Here is a 20,761-nt window from a genome sequence, read left to right as displayed (position 1 = left end):
GGCTCTGCCAGCAGCCAGCACAGAGCCCTGCTGCTCCCAAGGTCCCAGATCTGCCTCTCCAAATGCTTTGCCTCCGTGCAGGAATTAGCAGCCGAGAGCTCCAAGGTGTTTTCTTGCAAAGCTGCAGGTTGGAAGGTTGCTCAGAGCAGGGGGTAACTCCCTTGTTTTTTTAAAGAGATTAAGAAACATGGTAATTGATTGCTTAACTGGTCCTAGAGTGGTGCATTTGATGGGGAGGGCAAAGAAAGGGCTCTGGGAAAGGCTGGTAGGGACAGTCACCAGCAGGTCCCTCCTTCTCTGTGGGATGAGGCAGTGGAGACTCCAGGGATGCTCCAGGCTTCCCAGTCCTGCTGCCCATGCCCCAGCAGCTGCTGTAGGGCTGCAGTTTTCTTGCAGAAGCACAAAGCACACGAGGCTCTGCCGTGCCCCCAGGTCACTCCTGCTCCATCACCCTGCATCCCCAGAGACCCAGCCAGGCTGGAGCCAGGGCTGGCCTGGGCCTCCCAGCGGGGAAAAAGCACAATACTTGAGGAGAAGGAGAGGTCAGTTAAAGTTTAATGATCAGGCAAATACATCATCCCCTCCACTTAATCAAGCAGCAGCAATTCCTAAAGTAAGTAGAAAGGATGGCTCTCGTCCTGGTGATAAAAAGGCAGGATTGCTCTGAGTTTTGGGAGATAAGAGGGCTCTATAAAAATTGAATGTTTTATTCTATCTTCAGCCTAAGATGGCTTTATCTTTTGGAGGTCGGGGCCCAGCCGTGCCAGGTCTTGAGCTGAGATGTTTATGATGGGAGATAGAGCAGAAATTAGGGGTTTATGGCCACAGCCAGCTCAGGGGTGGGAGCCACTGGCTGGTGGCCACAGGGGAGGGGCAGGAGCTCCTTCTGCTTATAAACTGGGTGGGGAATTTGGGTGGCAAAGGGACTGGGTGTTGCAGAGGGACACCTGGCGTCCTGGAACAGATCCTGTGGCCATTTCTGGTACCCCATGGCCTCACCTCACCACGCCTATGGCATCACCATCACGTGCTCATGGTTAAGCTCTACAAAACCCATCCTTGGGGTTAAGCACAGGGCTCTGCAGGCAGAGGCAAGGGCACAGCTGGCACCTGTAAAACCTGCTGTGCCCAAAGCTCTGCATGCCTAAGGGCTTCCAGAAACCTCAATGCCATCAGAAAGCCTCTGGCTGTGTGACCCAGGAAAGCCAAGGAGGGGGCTGTCCACAGGCCTGTGGCTGAGGGCAGATGTCCCCTGGGCTGTGACTGATGAGTACCACTTGCACTGTCACCCCTGCTTCATTCTAGTGCCTTTCCCAGAGCATCACAGACTTAGGGGAACAAGGTTTGGCTCTGTCTTTTCCTTTTTCAGCACTTCTGAGGCAGTTTGGGGTTTATATCTTAAGGTGTTGGTGCACCCAGCAGAGGGGGACAAGGAGGGCAGTCCCAGACATGAGAGCAACACCTCCAGGCAGTCCCCAAAAGACACTTGCATGGAACACCACCCCTTTCCTGCAGCACATTCCTGCCTCAAAGGACCCCACCTCCACCTGAGCCCCAGGTGACCTGTGGGTGCAGGATCCCTTCTCCAAGCTCACCACACAGCAAGCCCCTGGAGCAGGCATTCACCCAGAGCAGATATGGATGTTTGTCCTTTCAAAACACTTTTATTTCTGCTCCTTCCACAGCCCCATGGGGTGGGATTTCAGCCCAGGAGGAGCAGGGGCTGTTTGCCAGCCCTGCCCAGGAAAAGGAGCAGCACTGGGGAGAGTGGGATGTTCCATCAGCCACCCCTACATCAGGGAGGGGTGCAGCACCCACCCTACATCACTGCCCCCTTTCTCCCTTTGCTGCCTCAAGAGGAATCAGTTATGCCCCACTGAGAACTAGTGAAAAAAATAATCTGGTTTGGGAAGATTTTGGATCATATAAAGATTCAAGTAGCGTTAAGTGAACTAGAAAACCAAGTCCTGTACATCAGCTTATAAAATTTCTAAATAAAATAAAATAAAAAAAAAAAAAAAAAAGAAAAGGTATGACACAGTGCAAGGGATGAGGTGGTAGAGTAATGCCCCTCCACCCCAACCCCTGGGACCAAAGCCCTCAGGGAGGCCGGGTCTGGATGCCACCATCCCACGTTCCCTTCCACCACAGAAATGTCCCCTCATCTGTCTGTCCGTCTGTCAGCAGGGGTCTGTGGCTCTAGAAGTCCTGCAGCCGTGAGATCAGGTCCTCCTTATTCTTCAGCAGGAACTTCTCACAGGCCTCGAAGGTGGAGCAGATGTCGGAGGACAGTCCTGCCACATTGGTGGTGACGTAGGTGAGGTACCCCGGCATAGCCTGGTTGTAATAAGCCACCTGCGAGGCACAGGACAAGGTCAGCAGGGCCACAGGGGAGGGAGGAGCCTCCCCCATGGGCTGTGGGATCACAGCCACAGCATCCCACCTTGCTCATCTCCTCTGACTCTGGCCAAATGCAGAACCCGGAGCAGAGCGTCTCCCCGCGCGTGAACTCGTCTCTGGCAGGGTGGGTGGGCAGTGTCACCGACCGAAAGGCCACCACGTAGGGGTCCCTGGGGACGAGAGAGCCAGGTGAGCTGGCACAGCTCGGATGGCAGGGAGCGGGGGTCGGGCTGGACACTCACCCCTTGCTGCAGGGCTTCCTCCGGGACGCCAGGATAACGAAGTCCTGGGGTTTGTTCTCGTTCCTGAGCTTCTGGCTCACCACGTGGTAGATCATGTCGTCGTCATCGACCTTCTGGACAAGCTCAGCACTCCTGTAAAGGACGGGGACCGGTCACAGAAACCCTGCTGTGCCCCTGAATCTGGGCCTTACACGTTTACACCCCACCACCAGACCCAAAATATTTGGGGGGACCCTAAACAGATGTTTGCTCCAGCAAAGCGCAGCCATCAGCCCTGATGGAGCCAGGACAGGGACACACAGTGAGGGGTCTCTAGGAGCAAGCAAGGCGACACACTGGCTCCCAGGAAAGCCCAAAGGGATGCTGAACCACAAGGCTTAAACGTGGGGGTGTGATTTTTGGGGAGGCCTGCAGCACTCACACGTAGTGGCTGTCCCACTCGTGCCGGCGCCGCAGGTTGGAGAGCAGGGAGAAGGCTCGGCTGGCCGGGATGCAGACGGACATCTCGATGCGGAAGGACAGGAACTTGTCCTCCTCCAGCGTGTACATCCGCACCTGGGGCAGCACAGGGCACAGCTGGGACGTGTTCCCACTGGGATTGCCCAAGCTTTGGGGCCGAGGGAGAGGGGACAGGGTTTGGTACCTTTTCCTTTTCTCTGGCGAGCGCCCAGTTCGCTTTGGCCACGAGCATCTTCAGCGCAGAGACGTTGTTGTAGCTCAGATAAACCTGGGGCAGGGGCAGCATGTCAGGGGCAGCAGGGGGAGCAGGAGGCAGCAGCTCCCACGGGGGATCATCCTACCTTGTTGCTTTGGTCCCAGGGCACGGAGAGAGGCACCTCAGTCTGTTTGCAGGAGACAACGTATTTTCTGCAGCAAAGGAACAGCTTCCCTTATGAGGGGACAAAAACCACCCCCAGACTGTCCCTGCCCCCCAGTGCTGAGCCTCCCTTTCCTCCTGCCTCCATCCCCACATCCCACTCGTTTTGCTGCTCACCGGTCCAGCCGAATTTTTTTCCTAGCACTGGCTTCTCTGTACCTCCTTTCTCCATCCTGATAAATGGGAAAAGGCAATTAAGTTAATAGAAAAAGGAGGGTGAAAAAAAAAATAAATAGCCACCCGTTTTTGGGAGCGGGAAAAACATTCAGCAGGGATGGGCTGGAAGGTGAAGCCCCCTCGCTTGGCAGCTGCCACCCTGGTCACACTGCAGTGATGGTCAGTGATTAACTGTGAGTTATTTCAGCATTGCCACCATGCTCTGATCAAGTGATGGGCACTGGCACAATAGGGAAAACCCTTGTTGTGGCTGCAAACCTGAACAAAGCCCCTGAAACAAAAACGGCGTACCCTAGCACCTGCAAATGTCCTCTCCTGGGGAAATAAAAGCCAAAAAAAAGCAGCTTATTTTGAAGAAAGTGCTAGTGTGGTGTTTTAAAGTGGGTGAGAGGAGGTTTCAGGGGGCCTGACTTTGGCCATAAGATGATCTCCATCACAGTGGGAGATCCTAGTTTTAAGGCATCAAAAAAATCAGGGAGCTGGACAAGGAACAGCCCAGGAGAAGCTGAGACGTGTGAGTGTTTGCCTTTCTACTGCGCTCATGCGACAGACTTCCCTAAATATTTGGATCCCAGCAAATTATGGATTAGGATGCTTTGAAAGGTACAAAAACAACCTCAACATTCCTTCCCCTAAATTATAGAAAAGATGAGCTGGAATTTGCAGGCAATACTCTGCTAAGCCTTGCATGGCTAATACGTCTCCATCTCTGTGCAGGCAAGTGGTTTATTTTATTAGTTATACCGAGCAATCAATTTAATTCACTTGCTATTGAGCAATTTCATTTCCATCATCACAAAACTGCATTTGTTTTGCTGCGAATCCAAGAGCTGGGGGCTGAGTGGGATTCCTGGGGGGGGCCCGTGCCACCAGGCTGGGGAGAAGCCAGCCCTGCTGGTGCTTACCCCCGGCTCGGGTGCCACCATGGGCAGCGTGCGGGGATGACCCTCCTGGTCCAGCACCACGAAGGTCATGAAGGCGCTGTTGATGTGCCTGCGGCTGACAGACATCTCCTGGCCGTAGGCCTCGGCGCTGACCCCCACCTCCATGCTGCCGGAAAGAAGGGATGAGGGAGCAGAGGGCCGTGGGGAGGGCGGGAAGGGCACCCCCACCACCGGCACCCACCTGTTTTTGAAGGCGTTGTTGACGATGGCTTTGAGCACCAGGCGGTCTCCAACTTGCGACGGTCCCCGAAAGTGGAACATCTCGATGGCCCTCAGCGTGGGGTGGGCGTGGCACAGCCGGCTGTGGGGACACGTGTTACCCCCCCGGCCGTGGCCCCACACCATGGCAGCCCCATGCACCCTCCTCGACCCAGCCAGACACAAGGAGACCCCAAAAAATGTCACCCCTAAAGCTCAATGGCCAAAGCCAGCCGTGAGAAGGGACAATGAGCCAACTGCAAGGAGTGTGAGCCTTTCCCTGGTGTCCCTCAGCACCACACACGTGTGGGACTCCCTGTGCAGTGTCACCCAAGGGTGGCATGCTGGGCACCATCCCTTTGGAGGGTCCCTACAGTCCAGCTGTGGCCAGACCCAGCCACGTGTCCCCTCCAGGCATGTCATCCCCTGACCCCAACCCCTTTGTCGGGTCACCTGGCTGCGATGGTGGCCACGTTCTCCATCCAGGCCATGATCTGCCCACCGAAGGTGTTGCCCTGGTGGTTGGCGTGTGGAGGCAGCACCAGCTCCACACTCTCCACCCGCGTCCGTTCCGCCGGCACCGCCCCGCTGCCGTCCCGCGTCTCCAGCTCTGCCACAGGGGGAATACAGGGTTCCGTGAGTTGTATGGCCAGTAGGACCCCTCTCCCAGCACTCCACCAGCCCTTGTCCCTCTCCCCACAGCTGCCCTCCCACTGCATCAACCCTGCCCAAACCTCCAGGCCCGGGAGTCTGGGATGGTGGGGCTGATCCCTACCCCGCCGTGGCCAGGGCATTCCCAAACCTCCATGTGGTGATCACCACCAGCATCCTGCTGAGGAAGTGGGGGGTCACCAGCAGGCGTCAGGGCTGTTTTGGAAGCCCAGGCTGTGGGGCACGGTACCGGTTTCCTGGGGGCTGCTGGTGAGAAGGTCCTTGAGGGTGTCCTTGTGGACCAGGCGCATGCGGCGGCGCTCGGCGGCGATGCTGTACTCGATCTTCTCCTCCTCCGTCTGCGGGGTCAGCGGCTTCAGCCTCACCTGCAGAGGGATGGGGCAGGGTGCAGTCCCGCTGGACTGCAGCGAGCAGGTGCCCTCCATGCCCAGTGTGGGGCCAAGAGCCACCCACCGTGCATCCCCCAAGCACAGGACAGGGGATCACTGACCCGTGAAAACAGCCACGATGGAAAGCTGAGCCCAGCCCAGCCTCATAGAGGCCATTTCCTTACTGCCTCTGTGCAGAGGGCAAGAGTCCCCCCGGCCACCAGCCACTGCTCACCTTGCTGCCCAAGGGGCCCTGTGCCACGAAGGTGGCGTACGCCTTGCAGATGCTGCAGTGCTTCCCGCTGCACAGGTCTTCGTAGCTCACCTGGATGCCCACCTGGGAGAGGGCACAGCACCCCAGAGAGCTGGCTCTGCTCCCCAGGGACCCACATCCCACCACGCACCCCTGGCCAGAGCCAGCCAAAAACGACGAACACAAGGGATTAAAGCTGGGAATTGTGGGAGGATTTGGGGATTTGGCCACGTGGCTGGTGGGGACAGGGGCAGGGGCACACACCAACCTCCATGCTGGAGTTAAAGGCTCGGTTCACTTTGGCTTTGATGTTGACAACTTGCCCGACGCTGAAAAACAGGAAGAGGAGAAAGCGTGTGGGGTTACTGGGGGACAACAGCAACCGAGCGGCTCCCTCTGAGGTGCCACGGCATTCCGGCTCACTGCCCGCTGTGGTGAGGCTTCCTGGGAGTGTGGGACATGCCAGACAGCCAGCAGGACACGGGGACAGCCACCCCTGAGACGTGAGAGCAGTGAGATGTCACCCCTGAGCTGCTGTGTGCAAGTGGGTCCCCAGGTCTGGGGTGCTGCCAGGACACCCGAGGGGGGCAGAGGTGCCCAAGGCTTGCTTGGCACCCCTGCCCATGTGGGCATGCACATTCCTGCCAGAGCAAACGGCTCCTCCAGCCTTGCATCCACTGTCCTGCACAACTGGGGCCTCCCCACAAGCAATGGATACCTTGGGATGCTGGGAGATGGCAGGAGGCAGGGCTGAGCCTGAGCCACTCCAGACTGGTGCCCATAGAATGAGCAAATTAAAATTTTTTGTGGCACCGACAGCACTCTTTACCAAATACATTTTTAAATCAGGAAAACTCCTCACTCCCCAAAAGAGGCCAGTGCCAGAAAACTCAGTGGAAAAATAAACCCTGTAACCACCACTTCTCAAAAGCAGAAGAGAGAGAGTGTGCTTTGACACCAGATTTTCCCCCGTGCCCTCACACGTGACTTCAGGCTCCAAATGAGCTCTGTAAATGACACGCTCTGCACGTTGGCTCTGGCTGGAGCAGGAGTGGCAGGAGCTGGTGCCTCTGGCTGTCCCCCAGCACGGACCCCGGGCCGGTGACATGCCAAAAACGTTAGCAGGGTTACGTGAGCAGCCTCTGATCACATGCCATGCCTCGTCAGTGGGGTTAAGGCTCCCAACTCACGGCAGCACTGTGCTAGGCTGGCTGCTCTAGGGCCAAACACGTCCGTACCCGACACCGCTCCTCCCGTCCCGCTGCCCAGCAGGGCTTGCAGACGGCTGGCTGGGGCAAAAAGAGAAAGCAAATGTGGGGAGAGGGTTAGAGGCGATGGAAGCAGCCAGATGGATGCTCTGGATGGGCTTGTGGTGAGGGGCATGCAAGGGCAAGGGGCCAGGCAGGCAGACTGGCAGCCCCACATGTCTATATATAGCCCCAAAAATACTTTTATCTTCTCTGTCCTTATCAAACAGTAGAAGTCAGTGCCATAAATGCCACACAAAGCCCCATTCAAGGGTACGTGTGATCCTCCCCTGAGGCTGCACTTCCACACTGCAGGGCGGAGGGGTGGGGACAATCTGCTGCCCAGCCAGTGAGTTTTAAGCCAGAGAAAATTTGGGGTCTCCTCCGTGCCCTCAAGCAGCCACAGCTCCTCCCTGCCTCTCCCCGCAGCGCAAGGGCAGCAGAAGGCACAAACAGCTAGGCAAGGAGATCTGACACAAAACTCCTCCAACAGCTCTGCAGGAAATCCCTGCCAGGCCCCTTGCTCGGAGCCTTCAGCTGGACCACAGCAAGTGGGATCTGAGCCAGGAGCAGCACAAATTCCCTGCCCCCTTGGAGCAGTGCCCAGCTCACCCCCGAGGAGGGACAAATGCTTTGCAGGGCTTGATGTAATGCTGTGGAGTGGGCTTGGGGCTGTTCTTCCCTGCTTCTGGAACCCACAGGGAAAAGTTGCCCCAGGAGCAGAGTATGAGCCCCAGTGGTGCCACCTCTGCCAGCAGGAGGTGGCACCATGGCTGCACCACATCCCCACACTGTGGATTTCTCATGGAGCTGAGCCCCAGGGTGATGGGCAGCTCATGTGGGAGGGCAAAAGTGTGAGTTCAGCATTTCCTGGGAATGACAGTAAAACCCAAGAGAGAGTCAGACTTAGTGCCAAACAAATCAGGCAGACCTGCACAGCAGGGAGTGGCTGGACAGTATGGATCCTGTACTGCATGGATCCTATATGGCAAGGCAGGAACTGCTGGGCAGCATGGATCCTATAGTGCAAAGATCCTATATTAAATGGCAAACCCCCAGGGAGCCCCCTGGAATGGTATCCAGGTGGGAACAGATAGGCACAGGGGGTGTGGGGGCTCTGAGAGATGAGTAAAGGTGGGTGGCAGTACCTGGGCTTACTGGGGGTACAAAAGGAGGAGACTACTTCAAGAATGTTGGGTGGGAATGGTCTCAGTACTGGGAACCTGTGGAGGATGAGGGCGGAACCCTGGGAGGGTTTTTGTCCCCTCGGGTCAGGAGAAACATTGTCCCCTGAAACATGACATCCCAATGGCTGAGTGAATCAGAGGGGGCAGCTCTGTGGGGCAGCACCCAGGGGATGCCAGGACCAGCCTGGGATGGAATTTGGACCAGGCAATGCCCAGCCTGATGCAGCTCACAAAGCCGGGAGTACCCGCTGGGTGGGTGAGCCCCACCGCGCCTCTGCCACCCACATGGCCGCTCCAGAGGCACGATCTGCAAGATTCCAGTTTTTCAGAGCACTAAATCAGAGCTGCTTCCTGAACAAAGCCAGGGAGGAGCTGGCGTTGGGGAAATACCGGGAAGCCAACGCAGCAGGAACTCCCCAGGCGACCAGACAGCGGATAAATTAGAGCAGACAGTCCGTCCGCAGCCCTGCGAGCCTCAGTCCCTGGCTGCCCTGTGAGCCTGGCACTGCCACCGCACCTCCTCCTCTCCCAGGCAGAGAGAGCTGCTCCCTGCTCCAGCCCCTGCCCACGCTGCAGCCGGCAGATGGGAAAAGCCCCTGCGTTTCCCTGCGCGTGCCCCGCCGGTGCGCGGAGCATTTACCTAATGGTGTGCTCGAAATAGATATCATCCATGGAAGCCGTGACGCACGGGCAGCCGGCGTGTCTCTCGGCTGGAAAGGAAAAACAAACTGCATCAGCAACCTGCAGCAACCTGCTGAGGGTGCGAGGGCCACGAGGGCTCCTCTGCCCCAGGCTGGTGACACCGGTGACACCCAGCCAGCGTCCCTTTCCCTGCTGATGCCCATTGTTGCATTTGCAGCAGACCAGAGTGAGATTTGGGGTTTCTCCACCCACGACAGCACAGGTTTGCAGATGTTTAAAGGTTTGGAGGGTGTGCTGGTATTTGCCTTCCTTCCATGAGTTTGCAGCTGTGGAGATGCAGCAGCAGCTGATTCCATCTCCCCATACACAGCAAATATTTCAAAGCCGCTCTGCCAGCGCAGCTTTCCCTTGGGACTCCAGGAACCTCGGACTGCAAAACTGCAAAACTGTTGGGAACCTCATCCAACTGCAGAATTGCACCCATTTCTCTGTCATAACCTCCCCTTGCTTGGCTAAGCTGGTGAGCCCCATTGCTGCCTGCTGAGTGGAGGAGCTCAGCCCACTCTGGCTGCTGCTGGTACGCCAGGGGTGCCACCAGCCTGCTCTTCCCATGCCCTGCACACCAGGCAAGGAAAAGGGAAGCATTACAGAGGAAGCAGGCACGGATTTTGATCTGTCCCCAAACCAGCACGCATGCTGCAGTGCACGTCTCCTCCCCTTCTTGTCCTGCTCCCGTTTGCTCTCTAATTACTCAGCAAAATGGCATGACGTGGGTCCCCAGCTGGCGTCACTCCGAGGTACGCACGGTGCCGGACTGCCAGGGATGCTGCTGATGAGCTGGCTCCTGTAGATCCTGCCTGGTGCCTTGGCAGCCCAGCAGGACAAGGGCTCCAGAGGGAGAGGATGGCTTACCGGAGAGGCAGGCGGCCGTGTCGATCCACTTGAGCAGCTGGCCGGTGCTGAGCTCGCCGCGGTGGTTGGTGTGGCAGGGCAGCACCAGCTGGCTCATCTGCACCTCGGTGGGGTTGCGGGCAGCCGAGGGGCTCGCCATGGCCCCCGGTGCCTCCTCCCGCTCCCCTGGCTCCCGGGCACGGGGTGGAGAGGTCGAGCCCTGTGGGGCACAAAAGCTCCGTTTTACCCAAATGGGAAGCAAATCTCCTGAGAGAACAGGGACTTGTGAAGATGCTCCCCACACAGAGCTGGGAGAACCCCAGCCCTGCACACCCCTGGACACCACCAAACCCACTGAGCCCTTGCCAAAGACGAGTTTCCCACAGCCAAAAGGGAAAAGATCCCTCTAAAAAAAGCTCCATAGGGATTGCTCCAGGTTTTCAGGCCATTTATCACCTAATCCTACTTCTCCCTCCCAAAAACCACAAAAACTCCCCCCAAAGTTAATCACTCTTCTGGGAAGGAATTTTTCTCCTTGACAGCTTCATTTTTAGGGTGCTGCAGCACAGGGTGGGTTTGCTCTCATGGGGCTGGACAGCGCTCCACACCTTCCACCAACAACCCCCCTTCACCAAAGGAAGCACTGGAAGCTATGTGGTACAAGCAGCAGAGGAGGAGCATCTTCAGTTTGGTGTTGTTTGGGTAGTAAAATGTGTTCCTTGCTGGCTTGTCCATTTGGGCACAGAGCAGCTCCCCTGGCACCCCAGTGGGAAGCAGGGTGGGAGAGAGAGGAGGCTGAGGTGGTGCTGGCAGGGAAAATAGCTGATGAGAGATGTCAAGTGAGTCGTGTTACACAAGGGGTGAACTCAGTTAGCCTGGTGAGTAACTGAGGAGACACGAGAAGCTGTCTGTGCTTCATCAGAGCCCTTCCTTCCGCTTTCTGCTCCTGCTGCAGCTCCTGCTCTCAGCACTTGTTGCAGGAGTCCCACTGCAGCAGCTTCTCTGTCCTTTGCTTTGCCTGGATTCTTTAAAGATGGGGTTATGCTGAAAATGAAGCTTTCCCGACTACCCTGAGCTCACTGCCTCTCAGAATAGCATTTTTCTCCAGCGGGTCTAACCTCTGTTTCCATAGCTACTGGTACACGACATCCCGGGAACGGCACAAACGTCGCCTCGGCAGAGACGGCAGCGAGCGCACCGATGGCAAAGGTCCCCCCATCCCATAGTGGGACCAACCCCCGGCCACCAGAGCCCCTCCAGGAGCCTCCAAACCCCTGTGTGAGCCTCCCGGGCTGCTTCCCAGCATGCAGAAGCGCCTCCACGAGTACCACAGAGCTATTTTGGGAAGCCAGCAGGCTCTGGGGTATGAGCCAGCAATGCAAAGAGCTCCAAAGCCGCCTGCTGCAGCGTGAGCAGACAGCCTGGCCCGGGATGCCGCCGGTCATTTTCCCGGCGTTTGACAGTTCTGAATCTTAGGGAAAAAGCTGCTGGCCGTGGGAAGAGCCCTGGCCCTGCGGTGAGGCTGGGGATGCTGATGGGGAGGGAATGTGTTGGGAGAGGATGCAGCCAGGTTTGGCACAGCTCCTGGCACAGGGTGGCATCCCCCTGGCACAGCCTGGGTTAGTAGCTGGCGGCACAACGGGAGCCACAGGTTAGTTGCACGGCACGAAGGGTACCTGGAGGCCATTGCAACAGAAGTTCAAGATGTCTTCAGGGACTATAATATTCCCCTTGACCATTTTTAAGAGACACCTGGAAAGGAGCAGAGTGGCTCTGGTTACGGCAGGAGCGGCAGAGACGGGGGTGGCTGTTTCCCGGCAGGAACAAGGCAGTGAATGTGGCGGGTCGTCACACCCTGTCCCCACATCCCATGCTGACATCCCTCCCACACCTCTGACCCCTCACCAACACCTATCAGGGGGCTGTCAGAGCTGAAACGGAGAAGGGCAGACCTGGGGCAGGTGCCTGCCATTCCATGGGGGTCAGGTCCCACGCTCACCAGCCCGGGTGAAAGAGTCCCAGCTATTTTGGGGAGCAGGACCAAGGACACGTTGCAGGGCCGTGGTCAGCCCTTCAGTCAGCGATGCTGTGTGTCAGTGCTGCTACATGTGACAGAGGGCTGTGCCTTGAAGCTCCCCTGGCCGGAGCGGTGACACCGCTGCAGTCACAAGACAGCCAGGAGCATATTTTTGGCAGCAGGCAGGGCTGAGGCTGCCATGGGTGGTACTGGGGGCAGCAAATGGGAAGCACCCAACTCCAGCAATGCTGCTGTGCCCTGCTCCAGTCCCTCTGCCTGCGAAGCCCTGGCATTCCACAAGGGCATTGTGTGTCCTTGGGTGCCTGCAGGCTCCTGGGCCACGTGCACTGTGTCCAAGCTGGACATTGTGGTGGCATTGCAAGGAAAGGCAGTGTGGGAGCTGTAGCAAAAAAAAAAAAGTGGAAGAGGCTTCATATTTACAGTTTGCTTTTAAACACAACACTGCCAGGCCCTTGGCATACCCCCAGCTTGCCAGCACACATCCCTCTCCCATGCAGCTAAAACCAGGCTGCTGGAGGCAGCAGGGCTTTTCCCTATGTATGGGATTGACTGATTTTGGCACGGGGTTGAAAAAGTGGAAGCTGTAGATTTGCCTCCTGCACCATCAGGAGTTGGGCCATCACACGGAGTGCACCCAGTGTGGTCAGTACAAAGCAAGACACAAACAGGAGCCTCTCGCAGCCTCCCACCCCTGCCCCAGCAGCACCAGGTTTTGCTTTCCACAGCCCCACGACCTTTTCCCTAGCCCCATTACCTGTCCAGGTGTGTTATTGAGGTTTGGGAGCTTCCTGATGGCTCAGCTGCCCTTGCAAGAGCCCGGTGCAAGAGTTACTCTCCTGTTTAACAAGTCGGGTTTGCTGCCCAATTGCAGGCACAAGGCGGTGGCGGTGGCTGGGGGTGGTCCTGTTTCACCCCACAGCCCCAGCCAACAGCTCCAGAGGGACATTCTTTGGAAACCCAAAGCTGCTGCTGGCTCAGCAATCGTGTCACCTTGTCCCATGGGTTGCGTTAGTAGGAGGGGGAAAAATACCCAGAGGTGTCTGCTTTGCATCATCCCCCTGCTATTTCCCAGGCGGCCCCAGCCCACGCTCCCAACCTGGGGAAGGGGAGCGCCCCGAGACCCGGAACCATCCAGCCAGTGGGTATTTATGGAGTATTTGTTATCGAAACCAAGCCAGCAAGTGTCTGTCCTCATTAAAATCTTCAGCCTCACTCAACTGTCACATTTTTAAAGCTGTTGACTGAGGCAGCCCTTGGGTCACCATGGCAACGGGATGCAGAACCCAGGCGATGATGCTCTTACACTGTCACCCCTCGAGTGACCCACTTCTACCCCCAAAAAAAAAAAAAAGTTTGCATTAGAAAAAAAATCCTTCCAGCAGAATATTTTTCTTGCCTCCTGCCACGCTCACTTCCTGTGCTGCCGAAGGCGTAAGGAGCCCACAGAGCAAACCAGGGAAGACACAGAGAGGAAAACACACCAACAACCCTGAAAATACTGGGGAGAGGAGAGGGACCCCACGGCACACCACAGCTCTCCTATACCTGGCAGAGGAGTGTCCCCAGCACCAAAGCACCCACAAGCTCCAGGGAAGGTTCCTGCTGTGAAATTCAGTGCAGGCCTCTTCAGAAATCACCAGGGGACTACCACTGTGCACAAACCCCCACTGCAAGCCCTCGTGGGTGCCACAGCTCTCTAGGATGATGCTGGGCAAAGATGCAGGAGAACAGTTGTTCCCTCAAATCCTTGAGCCCACTGACAGCAGGGTGTTTGCTTCAGCCACCCCCAAGACAGTGGATGAGAGGGAGAGAAAAGGGTGAAACTGGGGTAGAGGTCCCAAGTGCTGGGCTTTGGGGAGGGTCTGGGCAGAGCAGGGCAGCCTCACCCCTTGAGCCACCCCCAGCTGCCCTCAGAGCTCTCTCACCACCCCACTGCCACCTCTCAAATACCTAATCCCCGTTTTCCCTCACCTGGCTCTGTCTCCTACCCCCACCCCAGCCCCTCGGCGTAACCTGACCCCTCCCTGGAAGTATTTAAAGAAAAGAAGGGGGGAGATGGTGGGGAAGAAAGCGGCGACAATGAAGTTCTCATGGCGGATTATTGGTGTATAATTGAGCAATATCCATGGTAACAAGCAAATCTGCACACGTTAAAAAATTACCCTGACCTACTTTGGGAAATTCTGCCATCTCGACGGGGCAGTGAGGGCTGTCCATCCCCCAAGACCCAGCCCGCCAGTCCCACTGCCAGCAGGGACAAAGCCCTGGTGCAAGCAGCATTGGAGATGTCCAGCACAGCTCAGCCCCATCACCCCGTGCCCATCAGGATGGAGCAGGGTCCCCAGCATGAGAGCTGCTGCTCAGGATGTGACCCCACTGGGACAAGAGGGACTGAATTGCCAGGTCACAGCATGGTGAGGAAACACAGCAGCTCCCTGCAGCGGGTCTCAGTGGGACCTCAGGAGGGTGGCCAGCCCAGAAGAAAGGCCAGGACACACTGCAATGGGTGTTTTTGGGACCACACACCATGCTCCCTTAGAGTTCGTGGAGCAAAGCAAGGCACGGGGCCAGGAAAGTGCAAACCAAGGGTCAAAGGCAAGAGTGGGACTCAGGAGGACTCCTCTTACAAGGGGCTGGTTTTCCAGCCATCACCCATGGGAAAGCATCACTCAGTATGAGCACAGCGGGGACACCTCCAGCACCCTCACACCCCTCTCCACCGCAGGGTGAAGCATCCCCAGCCCCCCCATGCCCACAGCCCCATCCATACCCCTGCCCGGGTGCTCTTTGCAGCTCCCATGAGGCTCCCAGGAAGGCTGGTGCCGATTTGCCAGTACAGGGGCGAAGTCCCCCGGGGAGTGTCCCAGGGGACAAAGGTCTGGCTCCAGGGCAGGGGGAGAACAGAGACCTATGTCACCCCAGTACAGCTGTAAACACCACCAGGCCCAAAATTCACACGCACGGGGACACCCAACAGCACCGCCCAGCCCAGGCATGTCCGCCCTGCCACCCATGGCATTCCCAGGGAGGAGACTGCCATAACATCAATACCACCACGTTTCAGACCACCACAGCCAAGCCCACCAAGCTGGAAACCACCATAGTGGCGACCAAGCTGGTGCAAAGGTTTACACCTTGGTGGCCTTAACTGTGTGGTCTCCGCAGTGGGGGTCACCACGGCTGAGACCACTGGAGTAGGAAACACCCAGGTGGACAGCACGGTGATCTGGGGGTCCCCACCGTGGTAGTCACCATGGCCAAGACCACCTCATTTAGGGCTACTGGGGTGGAGACCACCACGGCATGGTGCCACCCAGCCAGCCACCCACACTGCCCCCACCAGCCCCAGCACATCATCCCTCTGCCCTCCCCACGCTGCCACCACTCCCAGCAGCCCTGTGCCCATGCTTCCCAAATATCTGCCCCTAGTTTTAAGTGAAAAGAAGCCGATTCAAGCCAAAGCCCCCAGCGCTCCTCCTGTCACACTCAGAAAGACCTGGGGGGGGGGTTGGTGTTCCCATGTCTCGCCCTCTGTCCCCGCTGCAGCCGGAGGATGCCACGTCCCCATGGACAAGTCGCCAGTGCCGACCACGATGGAGCAGCGGCACGGCTCGCTGCAAACCCCAAAGGCAAGAAAGCATCACCCGGGTGAGCAGGGGGTCACACGGGGCTTTCACCCCACATCTTCCCCCTGGAAGAGCCGCCCAGCGCCGATGCATGCCAGGACAAGCCGCCGCTCCACCGCCGGGAGTGGAAGTCCCCGCAGCACCTCCCGCTCACCCAGCCCTGGGGTTCCCCCCCCGATCCCCATCGTGCCCAGCTCCCCCCAGCCCTCACCTCAGCCAGAAGAAGCTGAGCATTTGCGGGAGGTGTTGAGGCGACGGCTGGCTCGGAGGAGAAGCGTCCGGACACCTGCGGGCGCGGGCGTCGAGGCCAGGCTGGCGCGGAGCCCTGGGACGGGGCCAGCGCACACCCCCTCCCGCTTCCTTAAACGTGGTCATGCACAACTTTTCTTAAGGTAGCGCCTGGCAGATCTTCGCCCGCCTGGAAAATGGCCGGCGCTCGGGAGCTTGGCTCTGGATGCGGCAGGGAATGTGTCGGGCTGGCTGCAGAGCCGGGGAGAGCGGCGGGAGGCACCGGCGCGCTGCCAGCAGCTCTGCGGAGCGGGGTGCTGCTGCTTCCCTCCATCCCTCCCCAGGGAGCAGCTCCTGGGGTGAGGTCCCCTCCCCAGCCCACTCATCATCCTCTCCTGCCCCCATCACCTCAGCCAGGGGCACTCAGTTATACTTACCTGAAAATACCGGTATTTTCCCCAGAGCCACAAGTGCCGACACCAAGCTCACTGTCCGGAAAAGCCTGGGCAAACTTCTCCAAAGCCCAATCCAATTCACACAGCTCCCTGGCCCTGCTGCCTTTGAAGTATCTCTGACAGGGCTTGTCACAAACCTTTTTTTTTTCCTCTCTCTCTTTTTCTTTGTCTTTTTTTTTCTTAACAAGGAAATAAAATGCAAATTGCCATGTCACCGCATTAATGACTGTTTGGTTTAGTGGAAGTGTTGTTCTATTTGTATTTGATTTACACACTTTTACAAGTGACTCTTGGTTATCATCCTACAAGAGTTTGATCAAAGCTCTTGGCAGGCACCGGCAGCACAAGTATTGCCACTGGAAAGCCAGCAGAGAAATAATTAAGCAATTTCAACAGGAAATAAAGCCCCACTCTTTTTTTTTTTTTTTTTTTTTTTTTTTTTTTTTTTTTTTTTCTTTTTTTTTTTTTTTTTGTAAATAATAACAAAGCACTGAAACAGGGCAAAAGCCCCTGCCTCAGCCACCTAAATTTTAGGCTGGTTGTGGAAAATGTTCATCAAAATCCTAGACCCAGGCAGAGAGGAGGTGGGACACAAGGATACCTCTGCAAGGGCTGGGCCGGGCAGGGGTGGAGATGGGGCCCAGCTCAGGGTGATGACCCCCTGAGGGGGTTTGGAGCCTTTGGGGGATGGAGGAAGCGCTGCATTGCACCAGGTGATTGATCCGATTATGGTGATGGAGATTCTCTCTGGAAGAAGATTGTTGCCTGAGGACTTTAACCCCGCTGAGCATTCACTGCTCAGCTACTTGGATAAAATCCGCATTCTTCATTCCAAGAGCAGGAACAGAGAGGCCCTTCCACCCTGCAGAGCCCCTTCCATGTCTTGCAGGTGGCTTTGCACACCCAGATGCGATTAAATTCCATCATTTCAGAAAACAACATTTCCTTTAAAGCACCCTGTTTTGGGACAGCAAATAAGATATTTCTCACCAGCATGGTTTCCTACCCACTTGCAGCAGCCCAGGCGCCCTGCAAACCAGATCACAGCGAGTGTCCTCCAGAACATCTCCCCACCTTTAGCACTGAGGCCCCTGGCCAGGAAGATCTTCTGGGATCTCTCCCTCCTTCCTTAGGGCTGTTTGTTTCTGCAGCCGGAGATTAGGATCAAAAGGTTTGTGAAAACGATTCTTCCCACTCGTCAGAGTCAGAGGGAGCAGCACAATTAGAAACACTTCAGATGCTTGACCCACGCTCGAGCCTCCAAACAAAAGTTGCAAGGAGAGGTTGATGTTTTCCAGGCCCAATTAGCATAATGTTGTAATTCCCGAGCTCTCAGGCTGCCTGCATCCCTTCGCCCCGGCCGCCCAGCGAGCGCACGCCGGCTCCAGCTCCCTCCTTCTGCTCCATCACCATATGCCCGTCTTTTACAGTTCTTTGGTGCGTGATGCTCAGGGAGTGGATAATTAGCTAAATGAATTAATTGACATTCATACTTGTAATTAGCAACCGGTTACAAGCAGCTATTCTCCTTGGGACAGCTAAAATTTCTCAGGGATTGGTGTTAAAACACTGGAAAATCGTTCGGGGTAAATAACGAGGGCCGTGAGTGCTGGTGGCGCCCGGGCTCTGCCTGGGCTGTAAGAGCCGCATCGCGGTAAACAAGCCCGTGCAAAAGCAGAGCAGGCTGTGGAACGTGTTGGATATGCCGCTGCTGCTCGGGAGGAGGAGAACTTTCCAGCTTCGGAAGAAATCCGGGCCAGATGGGCGGCCTCCAGCCGGCGGCTCCCACCGGCTTCCCGGCTAACCCTTTCCACCCCCACTTGCCGGGGAGTTCGCAGCGAGGCCCCGGCAGCGGAGGCTGCTCAAGCAAAGCAATGGAAATTGGATGTCGTGAGTGTTAATTAAACCATTAATTACTGCTGAGAGGGGAAAAAAAAAAAGTGACCTATTGGTTTTATCGCTTCTTGGAGTAGTTGGGAGGATGAAGTGCTCAGGGCTCGGTAGTGGGAGAAAGGGGCTGCGGCATGAGGTAGATCTTTGTTGAAATGAAGGTTTTGTCAGATTTTTAAGGGACGCTGGCGGTGGTGCTGATGCACCCACAGCTAATCCCAGCACCCTGTGAGGCCAGGAGTGGGACCCGCACTAGGGACAGGGTTAGTGGAGACTGAGCAGCTCTCCTGTACTGCTGGGGGAGACCACAGGGGCTTGGACAGGGTTTTAGGGTGTCCCAAACTGCAGGGATCCCACTCCCAGCCATGGGGTGCAGTCATCACCCACAAGCCCCGACAATCTTCACCCACAGCCTCTGGAGTCACATTCCCTGAGAGGAGATGTGCAGGGACCCCACACACCCAGAATGTAGCAGGGGTGGGTGAGGTGAAGGTCTCTTCTCCCTGGAAAAGGCCCCCCAAAACCTGGACACCGATGGGAAGAAGGGAGGGCAGCACACAGGCACCGCCATACAAACGGCTCATTATGGAAAAGAGGAGAAAAAGTGATACTTCATGCACTTCATGAATCAAACGCTCACGTCTCGCTGCATCAGGAGCTCTGCACCACCAGCGAGGAGAGCCTGGGCTGGGGGCACAAAGGACACCAGGGAGGATGAGCCCTCCAGCCACTCAGGGACCAGCACTGGGGTGCCCTGCCCTGTGCCACCCTCTCACCCTGACAGGCTCTGCCACCCACGGTGGCTGCAGCAGCTCTGGCTGGCACAGAGGCAGTGGCAGAGGGTGATAGGACAGGGTGATAAGCTGGCACCCCACGAGCCTGGGTCTCCCTCAGAGAAGGGCTCTCCCACGGCTCCTGGCACGGGCTCTGGGCTGCATCACTCTGCCAGGAGTCCTGTTCTTGGCTCCTCCAAGCTATCAAAGCTTTCGATTTCCCTGGCAGCGCCTGGAGTTTAACTGCTGGGGAAAGGGACAAAAAAAAGCCAATCTCAGAAGAGAGGCAGTGGGAAAGGCTGGGCCAAGGAGCTGTCATGCCACCCCTTCAGCTACTACACACCCCAGTACATTCTCAAACACACTGCACAAGATAGCAGGGAGGCTAATTTTTCTTTAGCTGCAGGCAAAAAAAAAAAAAATCAACTACAAGGTAACCTATTTTTCAACTCCTCCATTGGTATTTACTTAATTTCAAGGCCAGCTTGCCCACCCTGACAGGGAGAGGATGAAGGCAGCTGTGTGCCACGGGGCTGAGCCAGACTCTGGCTCGCTGTGGGGTTTAGTTTGGGTTTAATCGAGACACCAAAGCTCAGAGCAATGAGGGTTGGTTTGAACGGGACAGCATGTGACATGGGGCACCCAGGCAGAGTCCAGCCCTGACGGGGATGGGGAGCACCAGGGGTTCCCTGGTGCTTGCAGGGCAGCAGGAAAAGCCCAGGGGGAAGCACGACTTTCTGGAGAAGGTTTGGGAGGTGCTGGTGGCCCGTGTGGACAGGGACTTCAAGGAGGATCCACGGGGACAGGAATAGCTCCAGGTGTCCACAGGAGCAGGCAGAGTCCCAGGGAATCCGTGGGGACAGGAGCACTCAGGGGGTACATGAGGACAGGGCCATCCCAGGACAGTCCATGAACACTTGGACATCCGGAGGGGTTACACGGACACAGGACACCCGTGGGCACATGAGGACAGGACACTGGGGGTACACGGGGACAGAGACACTCATGGGGAGGGGGGGCACAGGACATTCCTGGACACAGGGATATAGGATCCCGTGGGTGCACAGGGACACGGAGCCCCCGGGGGACACACGGACACAGAGGGACACACGGACACGGAGGGACACACGGACACGGAGGGATCCACGGACACGAGAGGACACACGGACACAGAGGGATACACGGACACAGAAGGACACACAGACACGGGGGGACACACGGACACGGAGGGACACACGGACACGGAGGGACACACGGACACGGGACGACACACGGACACGGAGGGACACACGGACACGGAGGGACACACGGACACGGGACGACACACGGACACGGAGGGACACACGGACACGGAGGGACACACGGACACGGGACGACACACGGACACGGAGGGACACACGGACACGGGAAATAGGGGGACACAGGACACAGAGGGACACACGGACACGGGACGACACACGGACACGGAGGGACACACGGACACGGAGGGACACACGGACACGGGACGCCCGCGGGTCCGCGCGGTACCGGCGCCGCCGCGCGCCGCCAGGGGGCGCCGTTGCTCCGAGCGGCGGCGCGCACCCCCCGCCACCCCCCGCCGCCCCCCCCCCCCCCCCCACCGCGGCCGCGGCCGCCCCGGCCCGGAGCCGCGAC

General features: G+C 57.3%; 1 protein-coding gene across 2 annotated transcripts; it reads right to left on the bottom strand.

Annotated features, from left to right (window-relative positions):
• Positions 1-537: 537 nt before the first annotated feature.
• On the bottom strand, positions 538-16,180 carry ACOT11 (acyl-CoA thioesterase 11). Of its 2 annotated transcripts, XM_053985571.1 has the most exons (18): positions 15,974-16,180; positions 11,775-11,850; positions 10,120-10,318; positions 9,206-9,275; positions 7,370-7,420; positions 6,400-6,460; positions 6,114-6,215; positions 5,740-5,875; positions 5,292-5,448; positions 4,822-4,941; positions 4,602-4,746; positions 3,637-3,692; positions 3,443-3,509; positions 3,286-3,369; positions 3,064-3,197; positions 2,643-2,774; positions 2,444-2,570; positions 538-2,355 (listed from the first exon to the last, which is right to left on the bottom strand). In XM_053985571.1, exons 1-18 carry the CDS (start codon positions 16,135-16,137, stop codon positions 2,200-2,202), a joined length of 2,037 nt encoding a protein of 678 aa, XP_053841546.1. In that variant the 5' UTR covers positions 16,138-16,180; the 3' UTR covers positions 538-2,199. The 2 variants fall into 2 exon arrangements, with proteins under 2 accessions (XP_053841546.1, XP_053841547.1); XM_053985572.1 differs by lacking the exon at positions 7,370-7,420 and having other exon boundaries at positions 15,974-16,178.
• Between the last annotated feature and the right edge of the window lie 4,581 nt (positions 16,181-20,761).

This window comes from Vidua macroura, chromosome 9, assembly GCF_024509145.1.
Source record: "Vidua macroura isolate BioBank_ID:100142 chromosome 9, ASM2450914v1, whole genome shotgun sequence".
In the NCBI taxonomy this organism is placed as follows: Eukaryota; Metazoa; Chordata; class Aves; order Passeriformes; family Viduidae; genus Vidua; species Vidua macroura.
This window is presented reverse-complemented; position numbering and strand designations above follow the sequence as displayed.

Bases quoted from the DNA above. Each gene is read 5' to 3' on its own strand.
- ACOT11 (XM_053985571.1), bottom strand. From the start codon at position 16,137: ATGACCACGTTTAAGGAAGCGGGAGGGGGTGTGCGCTGGCCCCGTCCC. The intron at 7,421-9,205 runs GTAAATGCTCCG...TTTTTGCCCCAG, and splicing joins TATTTCGAGCACACCATTAG to CCAGCCGTCTGCAAGCCCTG. The intron at 4,747-4,821 runs GTGGGTGCCGGT...TCTTTCCGGCAG, and splicing joins AACAACGCCTTCAAAAACAG to CATGGAGGTGGGGGTCAGCG.